The following is a 24,702-nucleotide window of genomic DNA, read 5'->3' as shown; positions in this document are numbered from 1 at the left end:
AGAGAGATTGATGGATAGATAAATATATAGATGGATGGGTGGATAGGTAGATATAGTTTGACGTTCACGAAGCATGTAGGCAGGTAAACGTAGATAGATGAATAGTTAGATGAAAACATAGATAGATAGGCGGATTGTTGGATATAGTTAGACGCGATGCGGACGTGACTGCAGTAGAGCCGATTTGAAAAAGGTTAGACGAGCCTTGAATGCCATTCCGTTCACCCGTAATTCACTATTAATAGATTTTAAAAACTCATTCATCGAGTACATGCGCCGGAGAATGTCGGTTTGTATAACCTGACATGACATTTCGAAGCGTCTGCTTCCAAAGTTGAAGAAAAAGCTCAGTACGAAATGTAAAAAAACATTTCTCGTTTCGTTTCGATCGTTTATCACTGTCTGTTTACCCCGGTATTCTTTATCCTTACACTCCGTCGAATACTCGGGACCCCAATCCTGCAATCCAATATCGAGTTCTGTAAACTGTTTTCGGTAATGCTTGAAGTAAAATAAACTGAAATACTTAACCCCTGTTTGTGGATCTAACTCCTTACATACCTACGCGGCATATGTAATCTACAACTTGCAGTGGGACTCGAATTTTTAGCGCAAATTATAATAGGTAGGTAGGATGAAAAAACGTTCTTCGTAATCGTGTACGTTCGATTATTCTAATTAGTATACTTTCCAGAAAACAATAGAACAATCATAAGGAAAACAATGTTTACCGAGATGATTATTCACTGATTGATTTTGGCTCGATCCAACGAACAACTTTCTGCGTTCGTTCTTAAGGCTTGCAGATTGCAGGCGTTCATGATGCGGAGGCATTGTTTTTCTGCCAACGCGCATTTCGCCCCGAGGGGCATTTGCCTTCGGTGCAGCAGACAAACCCATCTTTTTGCATAACTCTGTAGCCAATTACCTCGATGACGTCACCATGCCGCAGCGTCGGCAGACGTGTCGCGATTCTCAGACGATTCGACAACGCATCTTGCAGTACAACAACGACCATCGTAACGATCGTCCCTGTCCCAACGGTCGAAAACATGTTTTGTAATCTCCGTGGGGACACGATTTTCAATTCTTTTATTCCTCAGCGCAGAATCTTGGCGATTTATGAAAAACAGCACCGATTTCTTAAATTGCTGAGAGAAAGATTATCGTGAGCATGAACTCGGCGTTACGGTGAATCCTTTTTATTCTTCTTTCTTTTACGCGGCGTCGATGGAATTGCGGCTCACGGCTGGCGCTGCATGGTGGTGTCGGAATCGTTCACTTTCACTGCATTAACTGCACTGTTTCAATCGAATCGGAAAACGAAGAAAAAAGAACACTACTGGCTACCCGTAGTGATGCAATTTTATATATTTATTATGTTACATAACATGTAATTGAAATTTCCCAGAATCCATGAAACGTAAAGAAGCTTGTCAAGAGGATATCGGACTTTCGAGTTTGACCGATAAATTCAGCAAATTGTATTTTACAATTTCTTCTTCTCCTCAGCCATGAAATCGTGTCAAACCTTTACAACACGTTTGCATGGTCGCTGAGTTCAGGAAATTGATGCAAAAATACAAAAAATACGTGATTCAGCTATGCCGTAGCGTATTTCAAAAACACAAATCGAATTGGAATCAATTTTACATAATTTTTTTAATAACCGGACAAGATTAATTTCAAACTATACCGTTTCCCAAGTTCGAAACGATTCCATTACTCGGGAGAGAAGAATACGCGATTTACAATTTGATTACTCGTTCGATACTCGGCCGTTCTCACCAAATTGAGCAGAAAAATGGTGATACCACCTTGTAATTTTTACGGTAAACTAATTATTTCCAACAGCGTATACTCCATGGCTTATGCGACGTAGGAATACCTATACGTATATCCAGTTCCCGGTATACACGTCGTGGGTGGGTGCAGTATAATAAAGCCTCGGCGAGGGCTATCCTGGATCCACGATCGGCCGAACCGCTGGACGTGGACAAGGTCTTATTGTTAGCTAGAAGATATACACGTCTGTTCCTACCGCCAGTTGTGTATATCTGATCAGCGTGAAGGTGTGTTAATTTAACGACCTCACAAACTGGAGCAAAAATATTCCCCACGTATACACATCGACGCCCAGGTATTGCAAAGCAGCAAAGGCAGCTGCCTACCCCGAGACTACAGTGTAAAAGACGCGATTAACCAACAATGAAAGGAGACAAGAGCTGCACATGGCTCGAAGTTATTGATCGTAAAGCATAGATCTCCCCTCGAGCCTGACGATATTTCACTTTCAAGTCTTTCGGCGAAAGCTCGGGCTTCTTGTCTCCGGAATTATTGCACTCGCGATGCAAAACTACCACATGTTACATGAGAAGGAATGTAGCTACTGACGGGGGATCGGGACCGATTCTTTCACTTTCTTGTATTTCCGTCCTTGATTCACATGAGACGGATTGATTTAAGCTCCCCCCGTTCGCGTCAGGCTTTACATGAATTCGAATGACTTGAAGCCACTTTACACGACTCTAAAGAGTATAAAAGCGACTTCGCATGATCGCACCTCCGAGTGACTGTACAAGAATTTAGACGACCTCAAATGACTCGACGTCACGCATTCAAATGGGAGATTTTGTTTTCCAGTAAGAAGTTCCTGTAACATACGGCTGGATCGTGATGAAACTGCTGTAAAGAACATCTGAATTATCATAGATGAAATGTTTCACAGAAACAACGTCGTCCCTAACTTAGATACTGGTATTATGGTACGGTCGATCAATTGATAGAGTTGTCAATATTTTACTTGGCCAGTTTTCGTTCCACAAATCGCCCAAAACTGGCAATGAAATTTACATTAATCGCTCGGGGAGGAAGTGCGTGCGGTTGTTGAAGATTTACGTAGCGGTTGGCCAACTCGCTGCCGGCTTTGGGTGGTCCACTTTGGTTGAGCAACGTATATCGGTTAAATTTAATAACAGGACAGCTCCGGAAAGCTCTCGCTAATATGCGTCCTCCTCCGCTTCGGGGCTAAATCCGAGAGTGCGGTAGACCGAAACATTACTTGTAGAGCTGCGTACGTCGTGGAGTAATACAATATGAATATGTAACATCCTCTGTGTACGGGTAATATAATCGTTAGAAGAAATTCGTATAAGATACACCGTCAGTCCGTTATTTGTCGAAAAAAAAATATGGTGTAGTACGAATTGGAAAGCAAGGTCAAACCGATTATCACTTGACTAATTGTCTTCGGTGATCTTTCCTTGATAATCTCCTCCGTCTCTTCTACGTCCCCTCTCTCTGGCTCGCAACATATCTTCCCTTCATTCGTTCTCCGTTGGGTACCTACAGGCCGGATTGTTTATATTAGCGGCGTATCAAAGGCTCAGACGCAGTCTGCCTCCGAGGAGAAGCGCACGGCTTTGGAAGCTCGAGTCGTGCAAATAAAGATTAAATAGTTTTGTAGCGATATATATATATGCAGTAAGCAGTGTATGCATTTCAACGACGCATCGCGGCTCGATCCTAATGCGAAATTTAACGAGGGTGAAGTTAGTAACGTTAATGTATCTAAACGTTGAAACAAAAATCACTGTTGTGCACCCTTAAAATACCTGAAGACGAAGTTGAATTTACAAAATTTGAGTTTGTTGATGCTGCATTAATGGTTTACTAAATTTCAAGTTCAAAGATGCAGCATTGAAATAACGTTACAAACTTCAGCCTGATAAAAATGAGACATACATATCATTTCGCAATCCAAGTAAATGTACCAATCTTCCTTCAATCGGACATCTCGTTTACACGCTCGACGCATGATTGAAACCGGTAATCAGTCGCAACTTTCAGTATCGTTTGTCTTGTTTCTTATGAGTAGTCGGAGTGCGTGGTGCGCGATTCCGATGAGGATCCATTTTTGTCGGGAAAGTAATTAACCAGCCGTGAGTAGGATTAGATCCGTCGGCTAAATTTGGCGCGTTAAAGCTTCGCCGCGAGTCTTCCGACATCTCAACATTTATAGCTTTACAGGTATAAGGACGTTGCATTGCACAGGCTTTGCTGGCATGTGTCTACATTCTATGCATCGGTGTACTGCATCCAACTTATCTTGCATTGCATTAATACATCCGTACGGAGATGTTTTGAATCGCCTCGATCCTTCTTTTCATGCTTCGGGAGGATTTAACCTGGAGCCAGCAGTTGATTTACTTTAAATATAAAACTACCAAAATCAGTAGCGAGTCATAAAAATTTCGTATACGTATACAATAACTGTTACAAGCATGACGGTCAAGTTTCAATCATCGAGCCAATATAACTGTCCAATGAAACGAACGGTTATGAAGATTCTATGTGCCGCACATTCACAAGCGTTGACGGATCGATTTATGGCAACATTTGCATGATCAACGCAAGCTATACAATTTTGACAAATTATAATTAGTTAGTTTTAACTAGTCGAAAATCTAGGCTACCAATTCCTGCGTATGTACAACCTATTTTCGTTAGCCTCAAAATATGACTCGTTCAGTAATCGCCGCACGATTCATCATGTACATCGGTTAATTACTGAGACTCCGAACACGTAGATATTACAGCTCTCACCGTACGCATAAAGTAACAACTATTACCAACGTTCTGTGCCATAAGCTAGCCATCATCGTGCAGTCGAAATTCTGTGTAGTTATAACGAAGGTTTTTAACTGTTTGGTCACGTCTCGATCGAACAGTATAAGAGCTACGTTCACGTTGAATTTGGTGAACGACCTGTTGACGACCTCTGAGATGACGTGTAGACATACCCACGACGAGACTTTCCTTGTTGGCGATACTTTTGCAAACCAATGAATTGCACGTTTCTGCATGGAACGGACGCCAGGCGTCCACTCTTGCATAACATCCAGGAATAAGCAGGCGTCGATTCACCTCTGGAGCAAAACACGACCACGATTTGAGCACAGAAATTCCCGGCCCAACCAGTTTGGTGTCATGTTTCATTCGAATTCGGGAACAATTACGTGACTTCAATTTTTGCGTTCTCGACGCAGGGTAACAAGCAGCAAAACTAACAAGCATCAAGCACCGTTTGCGTTGTTTCCAATTTATTTCGACACGCCCCGACAGGCCAGTTAAAGAAACTTATTACCGGTGTACCTAACCAGCAAATGTACCTGACGACGTCGGTCAAGCGGTGAAGTTGTTTGTCTGTGGCTGTACGTCTATGCATGGGTATAGGCACGCGTGTACCTGAAGGCCGAGATGTAATCGTGGAGGAGGGAATGAAGGATAGAAGGAATATGAATGAAACTCCGCATCGCGGTATCCTGTTAGCCACAATGCGTCCCAATTATGCCTAGAGGCTGCGGGGTGATGATTGATGGTCAGCTTATAATAGTCGTTGTCGCTGACGTTTTTATCCATTTGTATGTGTGTAATTTTTCCTTTGCTTTTTTTCTTTCTTTCTTTCTTTGACGACTTTTTTCCACCAAATGCTGAATAACGTGTGACCCCCCGCTCTCTTCTACTTGACGTTGCAGGATTACGCTGATGAGGAAATCGAGGATGAAGCCGAAAGGCCAACGCTACCACCTTCGACCACCACCTCAACTCTGCCTCCAATGACGACTACGACGACAACCACGACGACAACCACGACACCGAGTCCGCTACCCGTGTATACACGTCCATTTGATCATCGCCAGTCGAAATTATTCGACGCTCGGGTTCGGTCAAGTGGATTGACGAACATCCAGACCACCTCGACCGAGTACCCGCCAATGAGCAACTACAGTGCCTACAAGTGGGACACCCTGGGCTCGAGGAAAGCTGTCATCGAGAGTCGACGGACGCCGAACAGACTCAGCAGTGAGTATGGTATATGACAATTATGAACAGCGGCAGCCGGAGCAGCCGTTGAGCGGGCATTTAAAGGAATTTCACGAAATTCCTGGGTATTTCGGTCAATTGTTTCTTATGCGAGAAAAGCTTAGAAACTTATTAGAGGTGAAAAATTATTGCGCGTAAGGTTTCTTTGTACTTAATATTTGGAGCATAGCATACAGATGTTTCTGGCACAATCTAATTGCAAATGCTCGCAAATTATGTCGTAGGATATTTTCAATAGCTTCGTTTGGAAAGAAACATCACTTTTAAAAACAGTGACAAAAAATGAGACGTTTTTCAACATTAAATTTAGGATAACTCGCACCCAAGTAAGAATTTGAACGAAATCTTATGACAATGTGTGAAGAATACGAGAAAAAAAAACAATGTGCAAAAATTTAAGGTGAATCGGTCGAAGAGTGTGGCGGAAACCTTGCGCGTTAGTTTGAAAAATCAAAAGTGAAGAACAATACATTCGAACTTGAAATTCTCAAAGAGTTGCTGTATGAAGACTCATACAAATTGAAGGTTTTCGACCCCGAAATATTTTTTTAGGGCCAAAATCGATACGGATCCATTCAGAGGAGGGATGAAAGTGTACAAAAAAAAAAAAATGCAAGAAACCGAAAATCGATTTCTTGCCCATAAAAGTCCCCCTAATTAGCCACAGGTTAAAAGGTTCGCATCGTTCAGAGTTGATCACCGTTTCCTGTAATTGTCGTAGTCTCTTCGCCTCTTCTTTCTCTCTTTCTCTAATTGTTGAGATAGAAAAAGATACAGAGATAAATAATGTAGGTTACAGGCTAAAGGCAGTGGCAAAGAAAAAGCTGATGTCACGCCGCTCTGGTGTGAAAGGTCAGCTTCTTACACCATCTTTTTTCACGGAACATGTTAGTTCGAGACAATGATGCGAGGCTATCAAAACACCGGACAACGAGGCTATTATATTACAGCATATTTCATTCCCCAACGTTTCCTCGCTTATTTATAATTCTCTCTTTCGATTCCCTCCGATATCGTTTCTCATTTATTTGCCACGAGCTGCTACAGCTGTTTACACAATTCGCGATTATCAGAGGTCAAAAGCGTTCGGCTGCAAACTGTAACTTCAACTCCCTTGTGTATAATATAATCCACCACACGGATACGTCGAGTGGAAGGCTCTTACATACTTCTCTGGCTGCTTCTCGAGACGCTGAAGGTACTTTTAGATCTTAAGAGGAACCCTCGCTCCCAGGCATTCGGCGAATGATCGAGTTTTATGGGAGGATGAACTGTAGGTGAATAAAAATACGTACATAAGAGGATCGCTTTACTCTGGAGTTTACACTAGTTCAGACAACCGCGCAGTGAGCGGCCTGCAAAAGGAAAGCGACTAACGTAAACTACCATCGACGACCACGGCAATGGGAAGATCAAGGTGTTGAAAGACTTTTAGTGCGTCTTTCCATCCGTCGCTACGGGGTTCGGAGATAAGTTTTTTGAAGTTCCTGACTGATTGACCGGGATGATTAATGCCCCAATGATTACAGGGACGTCATTCGATATCCGAAACAAACGATGGTTTTTATTGTAGGTATCTGGATAATATTCTTCTACATTTCGTATACAACAATAATGTTTGAACTCTGGCGAACAAGGCGAAATGAGCGAAAATATTTTCGTCTTAAATCACATTCCGAGGATGAGCAGCATATTGTGCAATTCCGTTCACCAGGCGACACTCTGCCTTCGATGACAACCTCACGATTTTACGTAACGATCGTTCGACGGGACTTTAGCCATTCGCCTGTTGATACTTACTTTCTGTATGCTCATCGGCATCTCGCTTTTGTTCAATCGTATATCACAGTGACATAATCTGCATCAGGAGCGCAGCAAAAATTGTCGAAATGTGGTGAAATAAGGCAAAATACTCGAACTCGATTCACCCCTTCAATAGTAATCCCAAAATCGAACTTTTAACTAAGGATTTTTACCAGCATTCGAGATTGTGTATTTCGTCCAGAGAAAGACGTCGTATCAAAATATGATTTCGACACATCCAGACAATCTTTGTGAAAGTATAAGCGTTGATTATCGAGCAACGCTTTACGTGTCGCACTTTCGGTGTCACTTGTACACACCGATATTATAAAACCCAAGAGATTTGTTTGAGGTAAGAATTTGAAGGGCCGAACAGTTTGTCGGTCCAAACTACGCAAGTGTGTCGACAGACGGAAATAGAAATGAGAAACGATTTGAAAGCTTTCACTTTGACAGACGTGTCTAGTCCCCGATAGAGAAAATGGCGCCAGAAAGAATCCGGTAATCCCGAGCAAAATGAACGCGAATGTTTTCTTTCACTGCTGATCTCGTCGCAGGTCACCGTCCAGGAATTCTCAGGTGAAGCAGGTGCAGCACCTCAGGGAAGAAGATAATTTCGCGGTACCGGAGTTGTTTCGACGATGTAGGTACCAACATGCACATCGAAGCGACATCTTCTCGCGAGAATGCAGTAACATGACGCCCACGCTATCGGAGTGCGTGTGCCTGCATCGTGACGTGGCAACTGAAAGATCACACCGTAAGACAGTGAGAAATGTTCCTGAAATAGTTGTACACTGCAGGTACCGCATACCCGTATAGGTATCGCAGCATCCCATTCCAACTTTCTCGCGCTCGTTTGAACCGCCCACGCTTTAATTATATTACCTATAGAAGCTGATCAGTCTCTTTTGGGAAAGCAGTGAATATGCTGAAAGAAAAAAACAAACAACAACAACAATGAGTCGAAAACATGCGGACTAAATTCCTTCACGAATGCTGGCGTTTCTATTAGGATTCCGCATCTTGGTGTGTGCTCATACTTAAGACTTTGGACCTCTTTTATCGCCTTTTTACGATCTTTTCACACCTTTGAGGACTTACACTCGCGGGGCTTTGAATATACTCGCAAGCTAGAGACAGCAGTATTGAATTTCGTTTTATTAACTACTCGGACTATGATCACTCTGATGATATTTAAATCCTACGGGGCACGATTTTTACAATAACCGAAAGACTGTCGAATCGAAACGTGGTTGAAATAAAAAATGTTAATGGTCTGTACTTGGATAAATTTTTTCCTTCTTGATAGGGAAATAATCATCGAACTACCGTTCGATAATCTGCTGGAATGAATTGGACAGTTGATACAGATAATTAAGTTGTGAGACGGCAAACGTCCTCATCGTTGAACGATCGCAGTGTGAAGTGATCCGAGCTTTCGACCTACGATTCTCGTCGAAGACTAAAGTCGTGCGCCCGGAATCTAATGAAAATGAAAAATAATTTCCCCCTGGTCTTCTAACAAAATTCAAGTTACTTTGTTACAGTCGACGGTGATTTACAACCGTCGTTATCATCGCACCTCACATATTTCGGCTCTTTCCCTGCGATCAAACGATCCGACGCGATGGTCAGGAAACTCCGTACCGTAGTTTTTGTGCCGAGGAGAGGTAGCCGCGTAAATGCATAATGCACCAAGGCGACACTGCAGGCCGCTAAAGAGTCCACACGCAACGCCGACAAATCTCTTCGATCTTTTTATTTCCGAGCGCAATGTCCCTCGGTGTAGAACGTCCAACGACGTACGTCACGTCGGACATTCGAGTTGAGACAAACGACGAGTAACGCTTGATGGGACGTGCGGCGATAATCCCATTACGAGCCGTCTCGATTAGGTATCAGGGCTCACCGATGAAGCAATTTCCCTCGGGTCTCGATCATTGCGGGATGATCGCGATCTATGCTCAATTCATTTCTCTCTCTCTCTCTCTTTCTCTCACTCTCTTTTTCCGTTCCACTGCAGGAATATGAAAGTTTATCGATTTGAATAATTTCGTTTCAGACCCCGACATCTCGAAGGCCATCGACCATGTTCGAATGATGACTAAAGAGGGCACCTGCCGACTGCCTCGTCCAAGGGTCGTCTCCGTGCGTGACGTGTATCCGAGTCCTTCGAAGACCTACAGGCCCCACTGCACTATGCTTCACAGATGCGCCGACGACACAGGATGCTGCACCTCCGACACGACCTGCGTGCCAAAACACGTCGACACCATCGAGCTCTCATTCTACGTGAGTCTTTTGCCATTTTATAGGTACCCGTACCACCCGTATTCTCATCGATGTAAGATGAACTAGCAAATACTTTTTGCTTAAGGAGGGGATTCCCATTTTTTTTCCCCCCTCTTTTCTAATTTTCTGGTGACGAAACTGTACAACGGATCAATGCGAAATTTTGGTATTATTTATCACTTGTCTATTGACAGCAAAAGTTTAATTCATATCTTCCCAAAAATATGCCTCCCACCTCCCCTCGACGCACGATGACGTCCAGTTGACGCTCCGCACGATTTGAGTCTTCCCATTAATCCTGAAACAAGAACCCAACAATATTTTATTTTACACGCATGTGCAAGAGACAAATAAATCCGCATGACAAATTTCGGATTGACCCGTTGTACAGTTTCTTTACTAGAAAATTAGAAAAAGCGACAAATTTATCGAAAATAATGGAATCCCCTCTTAAATGAATCCCAGACGTTGTTTCCATCCAATTTCAACAGAAATGCTCAAACTTTAGCCTTGAGGAGTAATTTCAGCTTTTGAGTTGGAAAAGCCTCGGGCTGTTGGTTGAAATACAGACTTATAATTCCTCGGGGTAATTTGATATAGAAAAACGGCGGACCACCAAGGAAGCCGGGGGGTAGAGTTGAGCGTCTTCCCTCTCTTATGGAATAATCTTGAAATGATTTTAAAACAATTTGTGGGGCATGTACTGGGTCTATTTCGCCCCGCGGGAGATAAAGCCACCTTTGTATTTACGTACCGCGTTCTGAAGCCGCCGAGGTTGCGGTATCGTGGCCATGCAGCTAGGAAGAAAAAGATAAATCTAGATTACGCTCGTCTGGAGACTGCAGTTTAGAGATATTGTGTGAATAAACTCCTCGCACGCCTGTCGCTTCTCGTGAACAAAACTTGAAAACGGTATGCGAGAAACAAAAACTCCATACAGCCTTCGTGCAACGCTTGCGTTCACCTTAGATACGATGTAAGCCGTTCTTTTAACGTCATGCAACACACATCGTGCCTCTGGGAATTTCCTGTATTCTGACTCGAGCATACGATCTGACCTAACTAGCTCTATCCCACCCTTAATTTTGACCATTCGTCAATACTTGGTAACGTGCTACGAATTTTTGTGAAACTTTCTACCGATTTCAGCTGCTTTTGCTTTTGCACAAAGTCACGTTTTGTGTAATGGGAAATTTTTATTACGGCAACATTCTCAAAATTTTCGCATTATTGATAAATATTTGAAAAAAAAACCCCTTCGCTCTTTGTCTTTGTGAAATAAATGTAATAAATGTATATCTTGTTATTCAAAAAAATGCGGCAAACTTTTCATCAAACATCACTTACTATCGAGGTCAATTAAATCATATACATCACTTACTACCGATAAATTATACGGGAACTACAGAACATTTGTATTAATGTCGGTTGATTAAATTTTTCAACACTTTTTTTTTAAGACAACGTCGACGCGATATCTCTGACACTTAGGCCGTATAAATATTGTCCAACGCTGCGGGGCCAGAAAGTAATCTGGGAAAATTATTCGGTTGCATATGAACGTACATTACATACGTGGAAGCGATCCGTTTCCAGAGAATGGTTTGACCCGTATCCCAAGATCGCGTTGCATAACTATCATAGCCGAGCTATTTCCACGAGGCCTCGGCCGAATGTCTGTTGCTCCGAGGCAGCTCCGCTGCTGTTCAGCCTGCGATTAATGTGCTGCAGGTCAAATATCTCTTGAATTTATCACGTGCCAACTTAAAGTTTGAAAACTTTGTGCTGGACTGTGTTAAGGGGGGCGGGGCAGCTTGGACGGTCTGAAATTATATCAATTTTGAGAATTTTTTTTCGTTAGATTCGGAATAGTCTATTACAATCTTGAACCTTTCATTTAGCATCTCGAGAGAGTGAAAAATCGCAGTAAAATCGGGCGTCGAATCATAAGAAATCGATTTTCCCCCCGTGTAACGTAAAGGGTATGCAGGTGCCACTTATGGCTGTGACCTGTGAACCCGCGAATCCAGGAAGCCGTTGAATTTCTGAGCATAATCGCTTGTAAACATCGCTTCGTGACTTCTTGATTGCGCGTAACGCGGAGTTGAAAGTGAGAATGTGGCTTAACGTGATTCGCAAAAAGGTTTAATTACGGTATAATTCTGAATCTGGCTCCTGTTGAAAATTATAAATCGAACGGCGTCGGCTACGTTTTAAAAAGAATAAATTTAACGTCTTTCCGCGAAGCTGAAAGGCACGGTAATTTTCAGTGTGACGTGAACCCGCAAATCAATCGCTTAGGTACGTAAGAGGGATCGATAAATCTTCTCGTGAGAAGATCATCGATCGCGATCGATCCACTGCAGAGGGCTTGGCGCATTTCATACGTGCAATAAGAACGTGGAAATGATTATGCAAGGTATATTGGTATAATATACGTGTAACAAATCTACAATGAAATATCGCGGTTATTAATCTGCTTTTTGCCCGCAGGGGCGAAAGACATAATGCACGTTTATCGCGGCATTTATAAGGATTTCTCACTCTCGAGAACGTCTCAATTTATATTACATTCCTTAACGCCTAATCTAACCGATCTGACGGCTCGGAGTTGGATTCGCCATTTCTCCGACTGCTTGCCTGCAAAAAAAAAAAAAGAAGATGAAAATAAATAATCGAAAAGCCAAGCCCCGAGCGTAAGCCATAAATTTATTTACGAATGAAAAAGATTTTCGATTTCAGATGTTCAAAAAATTATTCCTTTACACTCCTAAAAAAAAAATCCGCTCTCAATTATAACGGAAATGACAATTTCACCGAAATATTATTCCAACAATATATATGCATGAGCCGAAAATATGCAGTTAATCGAATCATTTATGCGTGATAAACGTACTTGAAGAGATGAACTTAGGTCCTCGTCACGCGTTGTTTCGGGGGGTAGGGGCAAAAAATTACTTGTATCGAGCTGGAAGCCTCGACGTTCGGAATTCTCGGTGCAGAATCCGACTAGACGTAGAAGATCGATTCGTAAGACATATCCGTACATGGCGCGTGCATGATGCTTTTTTTCGCTCTACAACCGTCGGTGATTATAACGGCCCGTTTACAGATGACACATTCATCCGGAACGGTAGTTGTGTAACATACATTAAGCATACAACTTATATCATACGCGCATTAAAACCGACTGGAGATATTTCTGGCGTTTGTCAAACTCCGTATATAATTATTGTAGGACAAAACGTGAGCGCGACGAAAAAGATGAAAGAAAAATAAGTAGTTTAATAAATCTAAATGAGCATCATACGAATATACAGGGATATTTGGGTCAAGTGAGATTAAAGACCATAAAAATTTATACTATTTTTCACAAAATTTCACCTCGTGTGATATAACTCTGGGAATTTTATACGTCGTTGCAGACTGCACGTATTATTGTATTTAACAACTTGGAGCGCGTTTCGCACTGTGCTGGGTAAAACCAACACACCGTGGAACGTAAATAACACTTGCGGTAAAAAATAACACAGCGATAGCCAGTGGTTCAATATTTTTCCAATAATCCATCGAGCCTTAACGGTTTTCACAAACATAATCCATCGGCTGTGGTCTGGGAGTCCTCAAGCGTAGAAAAAATTTCGACAGTTTTAATCCCCCGACGAATCTGGGCAACACGCGGAAGCACTTTGGCGCTAGATATTATTAAATCACGCATCGTTCCTTTTATAATATTATTATAACTATCATAAAGCCTTTCGTAGCAGACGCAAATTCTCCGCAGTCGCGGTGGATTTTCACAAGGATTACGAAAAAACGCGCTGTGACTAATTTCGGAACCACCTCTTCTAGTTATACAGCAATATTTCATTTGTATTGACATTTATTTTTTCCTTCCTTCCAACGTGATTCGACCAACAAGTCCTCCCCCCCTTTTACTCACAAGGATGGTACCCCTAGTCGATATCTCCGATTTGATTTCTCTTGTAATATGTTACAGTAGACTGAAAACTGAGCCTTACTTTGAAGGGTGGTTTTCACCCGCTTGATGTGTTTAATGGTAAAAAAAAAAAAAAAAAAATACTTATCGCTTGGTTTTCAGTCTACTGTAACATAGTACAAAGGAAAACGATTCTTGTTGGTTAATATACAACGTGGCGTACGAAACTCGCCAAGAACTGAGGCACTCAAGGCTTGTTTTAAAATTTTTACTGCGATATCAGTGCGATATATTGTACCAGTTTATATATTCCCAAAGGGCCAGTCGAACGCTCATATTTCTCTTACATCGGACGGTCGCAGTTTGAACGTTTGACCGTTCACCGTTTCATCTTGAAACGATTATTCTTCTTTTTCTCCTCTTTTTATCCGAGCTTCTTCTTTAGCGTTTTTTGCCAGTTGTAAGCGCGGCCTTCGACCCGAAGTGCGTTAAATCCTGTAACTTTTTTTTCAACCCTGAGCATTTCGCACTTCCATGATCCAGACGTTGGAAAAAAAGAGACTGAAGTGGGTATACGCCGGTTGTAAATATACTCTGCAAGTACCGTGGTATAAAATATCGCTCAGCTTTCAGGATCCCAGGATCACGGTGTAATGTTCTTATCCTTATCCTCAAGTGTCGGATTGATGCAAAGTAATAATGTGTAGTTACAGGGAACATAAACTACAGCTAACAAAGTGAAAATGTTACTGGTTTGAATACATTTTCGAGTATATAATTACGGTATACCTTGTAAGTTATCGCCTGCTGTACACATTTCCGCGAAGACGTCAATCGATGCGAAAACAATTTTACAACTGTAAAAAATGTAACTTCCGTTTCTTACAAACCATCAGGGAATATTAATATTCGAATGTCCTGTAACAAGACTTCACAGAGAAGACGTATTCGATCATAAATTACGACTGTGAAGGACCGTTCATTCGGGATAAGACAAGCCAGCTGCGTAAGAAGAAGGAATGAATTAAGGAAGTTGGTATCTCACAGTGCATCTGTAGGGGATACTGGCTAATCCCAGTTCTTCTCCGCGGAGAGTCTCTAAATTGAAGTGCAGGTACTTTCCTGCATCGCTCGCTTCCCTGGCCTTTGGAATTACTGTAAGGACTTGCTACCAAGTCTCGTTATACCCCCGTAATTCCCAAGCCATGCACATTGTGCTCAAAGTGTACGCCCACGTAATCCTTTCTCTGTCTAAGGGCTTGAGGAAACAAGTGGAATCCTCTTCTTCTGTGTAACTGCCTCCACTCGAGTATTTTTCAAACTCCACGACTCGGTATTCGAACCGCGCCGGCTCTTATCTCGATTATCTTTACACGGTGTCTTTGTACTCGTGGTGATAAGAATTTTGGAATTAAGTCCTGACAAAAGGGTCGTAAAGTAACGTGACAAGACATACGATTTAGACAAAGCTTGTCGTGTTTATTATACGCTTTTATTTTTGGTATTACAACCGAACTTGAAATCGATCACCATGGATCTTGATTTATCGCGTTTTTCGATCCGAGGGTTGGGACCGAGAGTCTGCGAGGAATTGGGAACGCGCAATGGCGGTATGCATGGATTGACGTATAAAGTACGGCTTGGTTCTAGCTGGAGGTAAGTTAAACCGGCGTGAAAACGATCCTAGACGTTAGTTAACCCGGTTCGAACCGAATAACGTCCTCGTTAGACGGAGTCGCAGGTCGCGCTGATGGGCGTAAATCACTAAAAACGTATTTTCGTATTACGGAAGTGAAAATATATTTGGCTCCGTTCGCCCATCTGTCTCTGCCCGTCCATCCGTTACTACTCGCCAAGATTCATGCACTTGGGCAACAATTATAACCCATCTGGCCAGCCCAAGAGAGCTAAAGAAAATTGAAACCCTCGATGCGTTGCTCGATTTGGATTATTATACAGGTCTGCGATCAAAAAACTGTACAAGTTTCTTTATACTGTGTCTTACAGAGTTTCATTCACTGAGACCGGGAAAAATACTCAATAAGTTCCATCGCGGCAGGTTTTTTCTTAAACTCGTGTTTGTAGTTTCATTTAGAGTCAAGCTCCCGTTTAATTCAAAATCTGGTATCCTATTCTTGATTCTAAAAATCCTATGCAAAAGTGAGTTCTTAGTTCCATTTAATATGCATTGGAGTGAGACTCTGAAATAAATAGAAACAGGGAAACATAAAATGGAAAGCTGAAACGTGTTCTGAGGTGTATCAAAGAGAAGAAGAAAAGTTTTCATAGGCGATAAGAATGAACACGAACTGTTAAATAAATTTCATAGAGAAATTGCTTGTTTAATTTTACAAGAAATATCTTTTAGTTCATCGTAATAAAATGATGGTTTTTTCATTATTATTATTATTTTCTTACGCAAACACCATGTATTTCGTAAGAATACTGTACGTGACGGAGGGAAATGAAAGTAATTTTTTGATTCAGTACACTCGAAAGCACAATATTTACCAAAAATATCTCACGCCGCTGAAAAAAAATTTTTTTTGCAGAACTGTGTTTTTCGTTATCGAAACGATGTTACGTGTAGGGAAACACTTCAAACACGTATGTTCTCTGCTAAGTGTTGCCGAATGGAATTGAACAATTCGTTACTCGTCAACAAAACCATTTCCGAAACTAATTGTCCAAGATTAATGGAAGCGCGTTCTTAAACTAACTTGTCCAGATTATTTTGCGTTCCGAAAGTAACATTGTTTCTGACAGTGAATACCTGTAATTCCATTCAATTTTCTTTTTTCCTTTTTTTTGTCTTGTCCGGTGCGTGCGTTTCGAACGGTTTGTAATAATGCGATCGCACTCACGTAGGTCGTTACCCACGCTGCACGTGATTACGCACTTGAGTGCGTGAGGGTCTCGCATATGGCGTATAGGTAGACATCGCTCGTGATCTACGGCAAAGACAGAAGCGCTGACAGACTGGGTAATTGGAAAACGGTAATCGTTTCGGCGGCACGTCGGGCCGACACTCGATCGCCGAAAGACGCACCAATCGAAGCCACTTATTTATGGTTTTTTTACGGACATGTTCCTTCCCCGGTCCTTCAGACGTTGACAGGTTGAATGCGTTCTGGCTCGCAGGTGTCCAGTAACGAGATAATGCACGTGAGGAGATCCTATCTCTTTCCTCTCTTTTTCCCCAATTTCTTTTACTCACTTACAATCGTCGTCACCAGTTGCGGTTGACGGTTTTACGGGCTTGGATACGTATTGACGAATACGCTCGTCGCGATAAGCCGATCCGGAAATACCATGTGCTTCAGCATTTCACACACAGACCGTTTTAAACCTCTGACCCACAATTGGTGAGGGTGCCGCACGTATCGGGCAAGAAGCCAGCATCGTCGATTCTGAAAATGTGCAGGGTGATGAGTCAGGACCGTTAAAATTAGATCACTGGATCGGTTGATTGAGCTATGAGATCACGGTGGTTGTCTCTTCTCTAGCCAGTTTGTCTGGTGTGAACAAATTGCCGATTCACAGGGACGCAAGCCAAAAGTTAAAAATCGCACATGCAGCAACTGCCTTGTTACTGAATCACGCTGCAGGGATTTTGAGAAATCATCGTCGCGACGATACAAATTGTAATACGTGCCCGGGACTTCTGTCTTCGTCGAAATCACTCAACGATGAGAAAAGAACCTTAACATTTTATGGACCGTTTGCAGCATGCAGGACCTTTTTAGCCGGAACATGAGTTAAAATAATCACGAGAAACGTTGCGGTTAACGATTCCTCGAATCACTCTCGAAGACGTTTGATGATGAAGCGTCAGTTTGTACGACTGTGTTCAAGCACTTTACCTAACTTTATTACAGCGCTCTGACCTCATTATTGTAACGATGATCGTATAACGCGGAGGCATTAACCAATCATAAAATCAAATGAATAGACAAACGAGATGATTTCAAGCTGGTGAAATTCTCCCAGCGAAAATTTCCCTTGACATATCGTAGGGCGTAGATTATCGTAATCTTGTTTCACACCTCGCGTTATCTCCACGTTACGTCGACATTCTTCTCATCGTCGGCAGACGGTAAGCGTAATTTGATATTCAACGCGTAGACACTTGCAACGCTTAAAAATCAACCCAGCCGTTTCTATGAAAAACCGACGTAGCCCTGCAAGTGCTTGTACGAATGTGTCATGCACATGCGTCTGTCTCTTATTCACAATGTGAGAAAGGAAAGTCTCTCGTACCTTGCACACTGCACATTGTGACACAAACAGCGCCTGCCAGTGACTGGCAAGACGTACAGGATCGATTCTGATCCGTCCTTTTTCAGTCTTTTTTTGCTCATATCGAGTCAAGTTTTGGAACTTGAATACTCGAATACATCGTCGATCACCCACGTTAAACCGAGGATCGACGAACAGCTGTAAGAACTGTGTTACACAAAGGGACCGGATCGTTTGCACCTCTATGGTTCCAAGTAACGGTATATCAATATGCGTAGCAGTACGGTTATCAAGGCACAAGTGCCTAACTGTGCATACGCTCTCCACGTACATGCACCGTATGCGTACCGCATGCTACACACATCGACAAAACTCTTTCGGATCTCGTGACGTCGATAATAACGCGCCGACACATGCGATACGTGTTGATAATCACGAGCGAGTCAAAGTTTGAAGAGATCGTTTGTAAGCCCGAATCTCGTCACTCCCAAGTTCGATCTTGGCATTTGCCCTGCGCGCGTATTTACGCACGTCAAAAATGAGCAGAACCTGCACTACAGCGGAGATTAAAAGCTCGACCACGATGCTCAAACACTGATCTGTGGGGGCGATTAGGCACCACTCCGTGGAATGTGGTTAAGACATGATCCGAGGTATGAAACTGCCGCACTTGAAGTGAACCACGAAACGAAGCGAGCTGCAGAGGTGGACGTACGTCTGCATGTTTCGACGCCGATTCTTTTCCACCGCTATTAATAAGCTACGTGCAAATTGCATCGGGGTCGTTTATACTTCGGATCGCGTACGTAGGTCCGAGTTAAAATATCTACCCCTGAGCAATGCGGGTCTTAATGGTTCCGCGAATGGACGGTGATGACTCATGTTTGGATCCCTGAGCACCTCTTGAACCATTAGAGCCACTCGCTGCCTAATGATTGTCCGATCCGAAATAAATTTCAAGGAGAGTAAAACTGGGGAAATGGAGCATTGTTATCTTTCTTTTATTTATGTCAAGCACTATACGTTCGTTATCCGTGAACTAGAACGGGGTAAGTGCCTCGTTTTCGGGGTATCCTTCATTATCGGGTTTAACATTTTTCTAAAGGAGTAGATGTCCATTGGCGAGAATGTCTGTAGAGCACGATACTAAAAAGATATTGAAAAAACTCCGCGGACATCCTTCGTGAATTTGATTAGCCACGCACAGCTGCTGTTCCGCGGCGTTGTACGAGATACGTGACTGCCGACACGCAATTAGGCGAGATGCTTTACTCGTGATGTGAATTGTAGAAAGGTCGTATATATTATTAGAGTAGATAAACCTGATTATCGTTGCTAATAGCACCCTGTACACGACGCGTTACAACCACGTGAACATCTTTTACCGTGCATGCTGCAGATGCTGCGGACGAGATTTATTCGAAACGATGATTGATCGCCGGTTCTCCAACATCCGAGTTACGATGTTAACGAATTAAAATATTATCACCTACTTTGCTCATGTTCATCGTGATTTGCTTCCTCCAGTATATGTATATTATTACTGTTTCCCTTTCGTCAGCCTCACTCAAATGTAGGTTTTCTGATTTCTCGACTTATTTTTTTCCCGGGACTAAACGAAACTTCACAAATTTTCGAGAAATTTCAAAACTTTTTAAAAATCATCAAATTGTTAATTAAATGCAAAGTGAAATTACGCTTATTAATAATCATCGACATTTATTATTTATTCATTCTTGTTTCAATTAAAATTTTAAGTACTTAAACACTTTTCGAACAAAACCAACCGAACTAAACTTTGAGTATCTTCCCGTAAATTTTTTAATTTGTCTTTTTATTAAAAAGTTGGTACTTTTAATATGCATCTTAGTTTCCTTCTTGAAGTCAATAAAAATATTAATCACACAGTCTTTTAATTAAACAAATAGCAGGTTCTTGATGTACCTTTGTAAAAACGATCTTTAAATTAAAGTTACATACAATCAACTTCGAGTAATGCCAGATTTCCCGGAAAGTCTCGACCAGAAACCTTACTCAAACGCTGCGTCCAGACATTCAAAACCCAACTCAAATTTCCATAGACGCCGTAGACCAAGTTTAGCGTGAGAGATATCTTGGTGCTGCTATTGCAGTTTTGGCACTTCGCGAGTGTCGGAGTACAAACGTGGTCACACTTCGTTTCACGGTACAAAACGATCCCGGTTCTGCAGCTGCGTCTTTCTATTATTCGACGCATCTCCGGGTGCCAAGAATTATTACAGCCATGCTCATGCACCGACGAGCTACGTCGCTACTGCGAGCGGATAGGAAACAGGGAACGTGGAACAAAATTTGCCCAAATCTTTTTAGAAACTACTCGGGAAAACAAGGAAATGGAAAATTATGCATCTGTGGATCGAATTTCGAAATGATCAAAATTTGGGTTAACCGATACGTGAAATTTCGTCAATTTTTTATATATTGGAATTCATAATGGTACACAATTTTCAGACAGTTAAAACAACATTTGGTCAAAACTTCAAAGGAATTCCAAATTTTGAAAGTATCCAAAGTAAATTTGTTAGATTCTAAAATTTGAACCATTTGTCGTTCCGACCATTCAGTCAATTCGAAAGTGACACCGTTCGAAGTTTCGAATGTTGCAACAAATCATCCGATAGCTAATATGCCTTTTGACTATTCGGAGTGTGTCCTGCATCCTGTTGAGGGTGTCGAAGTGAAGAAAGCGAAGTGAAGACACGGCGAAGGAACGCAGCAAAGATTCGAATCGAGAGACTAATTTCTGTTTTAACGATTTTTCTTGTTTACTTTTTTTTCGGTCCCCGGAGCGGACGGCTTGATGGGCTGATGGGCTACCGACCCACATTTTTCCTATACTAGGTAGTCAAGGACCTCACGTGTTCGCCCGGCCCCAAAGATTAACGAGGCCCATCCCTGGTGGGCGGAAAGTTGTGCTGTGTTGTGTTATACCTCGTCATTTGCCGACACAAGACTGTAACCATTTCACATTAGACATGGGTCTAATTTATGGCGTCGCGCGTGCAGGCGAACCCATCAAAATTGACCCGTCACGCGTGGGTAAGTCACATGTGCACAGAGACTTATGAAACGGTTTGAACGCGGCGTGCCAAAAAAATGTGAACAATTTTTACTGTCGCGGTTGCACGTTTGTCCTCACCTGAATGCAAAATATCCTCTGCGGAAATGGCCGACGTTTTTTGCACGCAGCATTAAAGAGAGAGAAAGTGGATACAGGTATATCCGAACACGAGTTGGAAACCGGGTTCACGATTTCCTGTAATCTATGGACCGCGTGGCAAAAAGTCTACACCTAATCGACGCAAATGCAGTTAGAATCATTAGGGTTAATTGATCGCTGGTTCGGTGGATGTATAATTCCCAATCGTAATTCCGTCGGATAGCTGTCCTACATCTCGATATTTGTAAAAGTATACACGTTTGCACGTTACATCCGTCGAATATCAAATGAATTGCGTGTTCTGTAATAAATGACACGACCTTGAACGAAGAGGATGGCAGTTGTGCTATTTTGTTCGAAATTCAGTAGCGTAGTCAAGGTCTCATTGCACCGTGAAATTGAACTCGAGTATTCCAATGTATGTAGTTCGGAATTCTTGAGACCGAGTGAAATGTGAGAACCTAAACCATTCATTTGCATAATCAATGTGCGCGCGCGTCTAGACTGGCCAATTAACAACAATTCTCATCTTCATTAACGAGACATGTATCCATTGTCACGTGCCGACGTCACGTGATTCATTGCGAGGGAGCCAACGGTAGCTGATTCGACGTGCAGCCCTGCCTGGTAACCGTTGAGCGTCAAAATTTAAATCGCAGTTTTTTTTTCAATTTTTAATAAAACGGTGAATCTCGTTTCGGGTAAACTTATTCCCCTTGAAATATAATTTGACATTTGTAATATATCGATAAATGTCAAGCCTCCATCTTTCTCAGTTATAAATAACTAGCACCCATTTTTTCTTTTTTTTTTATTCCACCCTTCAGGCAAAAACTAGGTACGTTACGATTGTGAGAAAAAGAGACCACCGACCGATACTTCGTCTCGTCCACTCATGTTTACGTAACGCGTTCCACCGTGGCTTTGGGTCTCAACCCCTACAGTGGGTAAAAAACTGTTTGTATATTCTATAATCTAGACTTTTGGATTGAGCTGCAAGGTGGTCCTCTCTCCGGGAAGACCTCGGACGGCTGGCTGTGTGGATTTATGCAGACCGTAGAGTGTGGTAAGCCTGTCCCGCGGTTTAATCAACACTCTCCTCTGGCACCATGCAGAAAAATCTTGACCCCGACAAGGTCCTTCGCCCTTTGCCTCTCCGCGCCGTCCGGTCCTCTCATCTCCTCCGCCGGACCGGATACGCGGGATAATTCATTAGCTATACGTGTATATAATGTAAACCACCCGCAGTTTTCTTGAATTTACGATCTATCGAGCCACGGTGAAAAATTGGGATCACATCAGGATAACCTTTGGTCGAAAGGTGCCGTTCTCACGTAGATAGGTACGATGTATCCGATCTCTTTTTGCTCCTCTCTCATCCTTCGACTTTCGATATCCCTGTTCGACGAATCCTCGAACGTAATCTCTTGCGCTGAAACATGGAATTTGCCGGAAGCGATCTCCGAGCGCAGTTACGAGCTTCATGGATCAATTGAGGTATCGAGTTGATTTCAAGTGCAGAAAATTAGAAAATTGCGGATACAGGTTACAGCAAATGTGTGTATAGAAGATTACGACATAGCTGCAAGAAATGTTGAATAACTGTTGCCGCTTAACGAGAAAACGTAGCATGCACGATTATGCAAGACTGAAAAGTTATATTGCGAAGGTATGACAGACGCGTGTTAAGACGACGAGGATCGTGACTCGAGTCGCCATTCAAGTTGCGTCGCTAATCGCAACAAATCGTTGCTCATTGGCACCACGGTACGTTGCCTCGTTTAATTGACGCTACAAAGTCGGTACAAATCGGGCTTGTTGCGGGGCTCAAACGACGACCCGACCTTGGCTAACCCCTGACCAGTGCACCATTCAAACTTCTAAGCATCTTCGTTAGTCTTCGTCATTCGCGTCGGTGGTTTCTATCTGCTGGAAAAACGTCCTAACACCGATAGTCATCAGTTGGGTGATGTTGAATGCGGTGCAACCAAGGTTAGATTAGTACCGTTGATCGATTATTCATAAGCAATTAGCAGCGCGATTATGACATCCGTGGTATCGGATCGACACGGATTACGTTCGCCTGCACGTCGGGCATAGTATCACTGTATCGAATGGCAGTTTACCCGATCGCCCACTCGATTCTCGCGGTTAATTAACTAACTTCGTCCCACGTCGAGTCATAGTCTCCATTTGCCAATCATCTCTCTGCGTGATTGTGAGAAAGAGAGACGTGACCCGTTTACTTGGGATCGTTTCATTCGATGCTTGATCTTCATACGCAGGTAAAGATCAGTGAAAGACTGACTGTTCACCTGGTGCAGAGGACCTCCAAGTGATGCTTAAAGGGGGGATACAGCTCGGACGGTCTAAAATCGTACCTGTTTTTAGGAATTTTTTTTTTTAAAGAAAATGAAAACACTTGGACTAGTTTGAGTTTAAGGATTTGGTTATTTATAGTTTCAAGAACATTTTAGAATTTTTTCATTGAAATTGATAACAAAATGGCGGCATGGCGCATATAAGTAGGTATGATTTTAGACCCTCCAAGCAGTACCTCCCCGCCCCCTTAAATGCGTGTCACGTGGTAAGGCACAACGTTTAAAGCCTGCATAGGCATTATAATAGACATGACGGGTTATCTTGAACCGTCATCGCATATATCCGATATCTACATCGTCCACAAATGATCGTGCGAGTTCCGAGAGGCAAAGAATTCCTTCCTGGATAACGATCTCTTCTTACCGCTGATCCATTCTTATTCCAACCGTTATCTCTTGATTTCATTAATATAATTCTGTTTTCCACTATCGTTTGCGTACAAATGTTCCAGAGGAAAGTCACAGTGCAGCCTCCGGAAATAGACGAGTTGGTTTTGCAATAGATCCGAATTATCGTGCACGATGAGAACAAATGTTCCCTCTCGAACCCCTGGCGACACTATCAAAATGCCCGGCTCCTACTCGTCAGGTGAGCATATTTCACTCCCCGTAAAGGAATAACCTGCTGACGCCACCGTTCTTATTACTATCGTGACTTTCCACATTCCCCTCCTCCCTTATGCGGAGATAACATGCTTGATACTTCCACACGGGAAATGTCTCACTCCATGATACGAGAGACGGAGAAGTCTTCCATTGAAACGTCTCTGTCACGGTGAAATGAGAATTAAAAAGCGTAACAAAGAGGATGTATAGAGAATGATGATTCAACTCGCCGGAGGGAGAAAACTCCACGTGAAATTGGGCCTCACACTGCGTTGCGTACATCGAGACGGTAGCCTGCGAGCCTTGAAGGTCTCGTTCACCCTGCGGAGACGAACGAAATATTTTTCATAGAA

The 24,702-nt window shown here is 42.6% G+C and overlaps 1 protein-coding gene across 1 annotated transcript in view; it reads left to right on the top strand.

The window, feature by feature from the left end:
* The window catches only part of LOC124214285 (uncharacterized), a 75,842-nt gene that overhangs the window by 29,950 nt on the left and 21,190 nt on the right, over positions 1–24,702 (top strand). Inside the window, exons 2-3 of the mRNA XM_046616527.2 lie at positions 5,538–5,865; positions 9,755–9,984. Of these exons, the coding sequence (XP_046472483.1) occupies positions 5,538–5,865; positions 9,755–9,984 (558 nt within the window). The remainder of the gene's footprint in view (positions 1–5,537; positions 5,866–9,754; positions 9,985–24,702) is intronic.

This window comes from Neodiprion pinetum, chromosome 3, assembly GCF_021155775.2.
Source record: "Neodiprion pinetum isolate iyNeoPine1 chromosome 3, iyNeoPine1.2, whole genome shotgun sequence".
NCBI classification, from domain to species: Eukaryota; Metazoa; Arthropoda; class Insecta; order Hymenoptera; family Diprionidae; genus Neodiprion; species Neodiprion pinetum.
The sequence above is the reverse complement of the archived record's forward strand: the minus strand, read 5'-3'. Positions and strand labels throughout refer to the sequence as shown.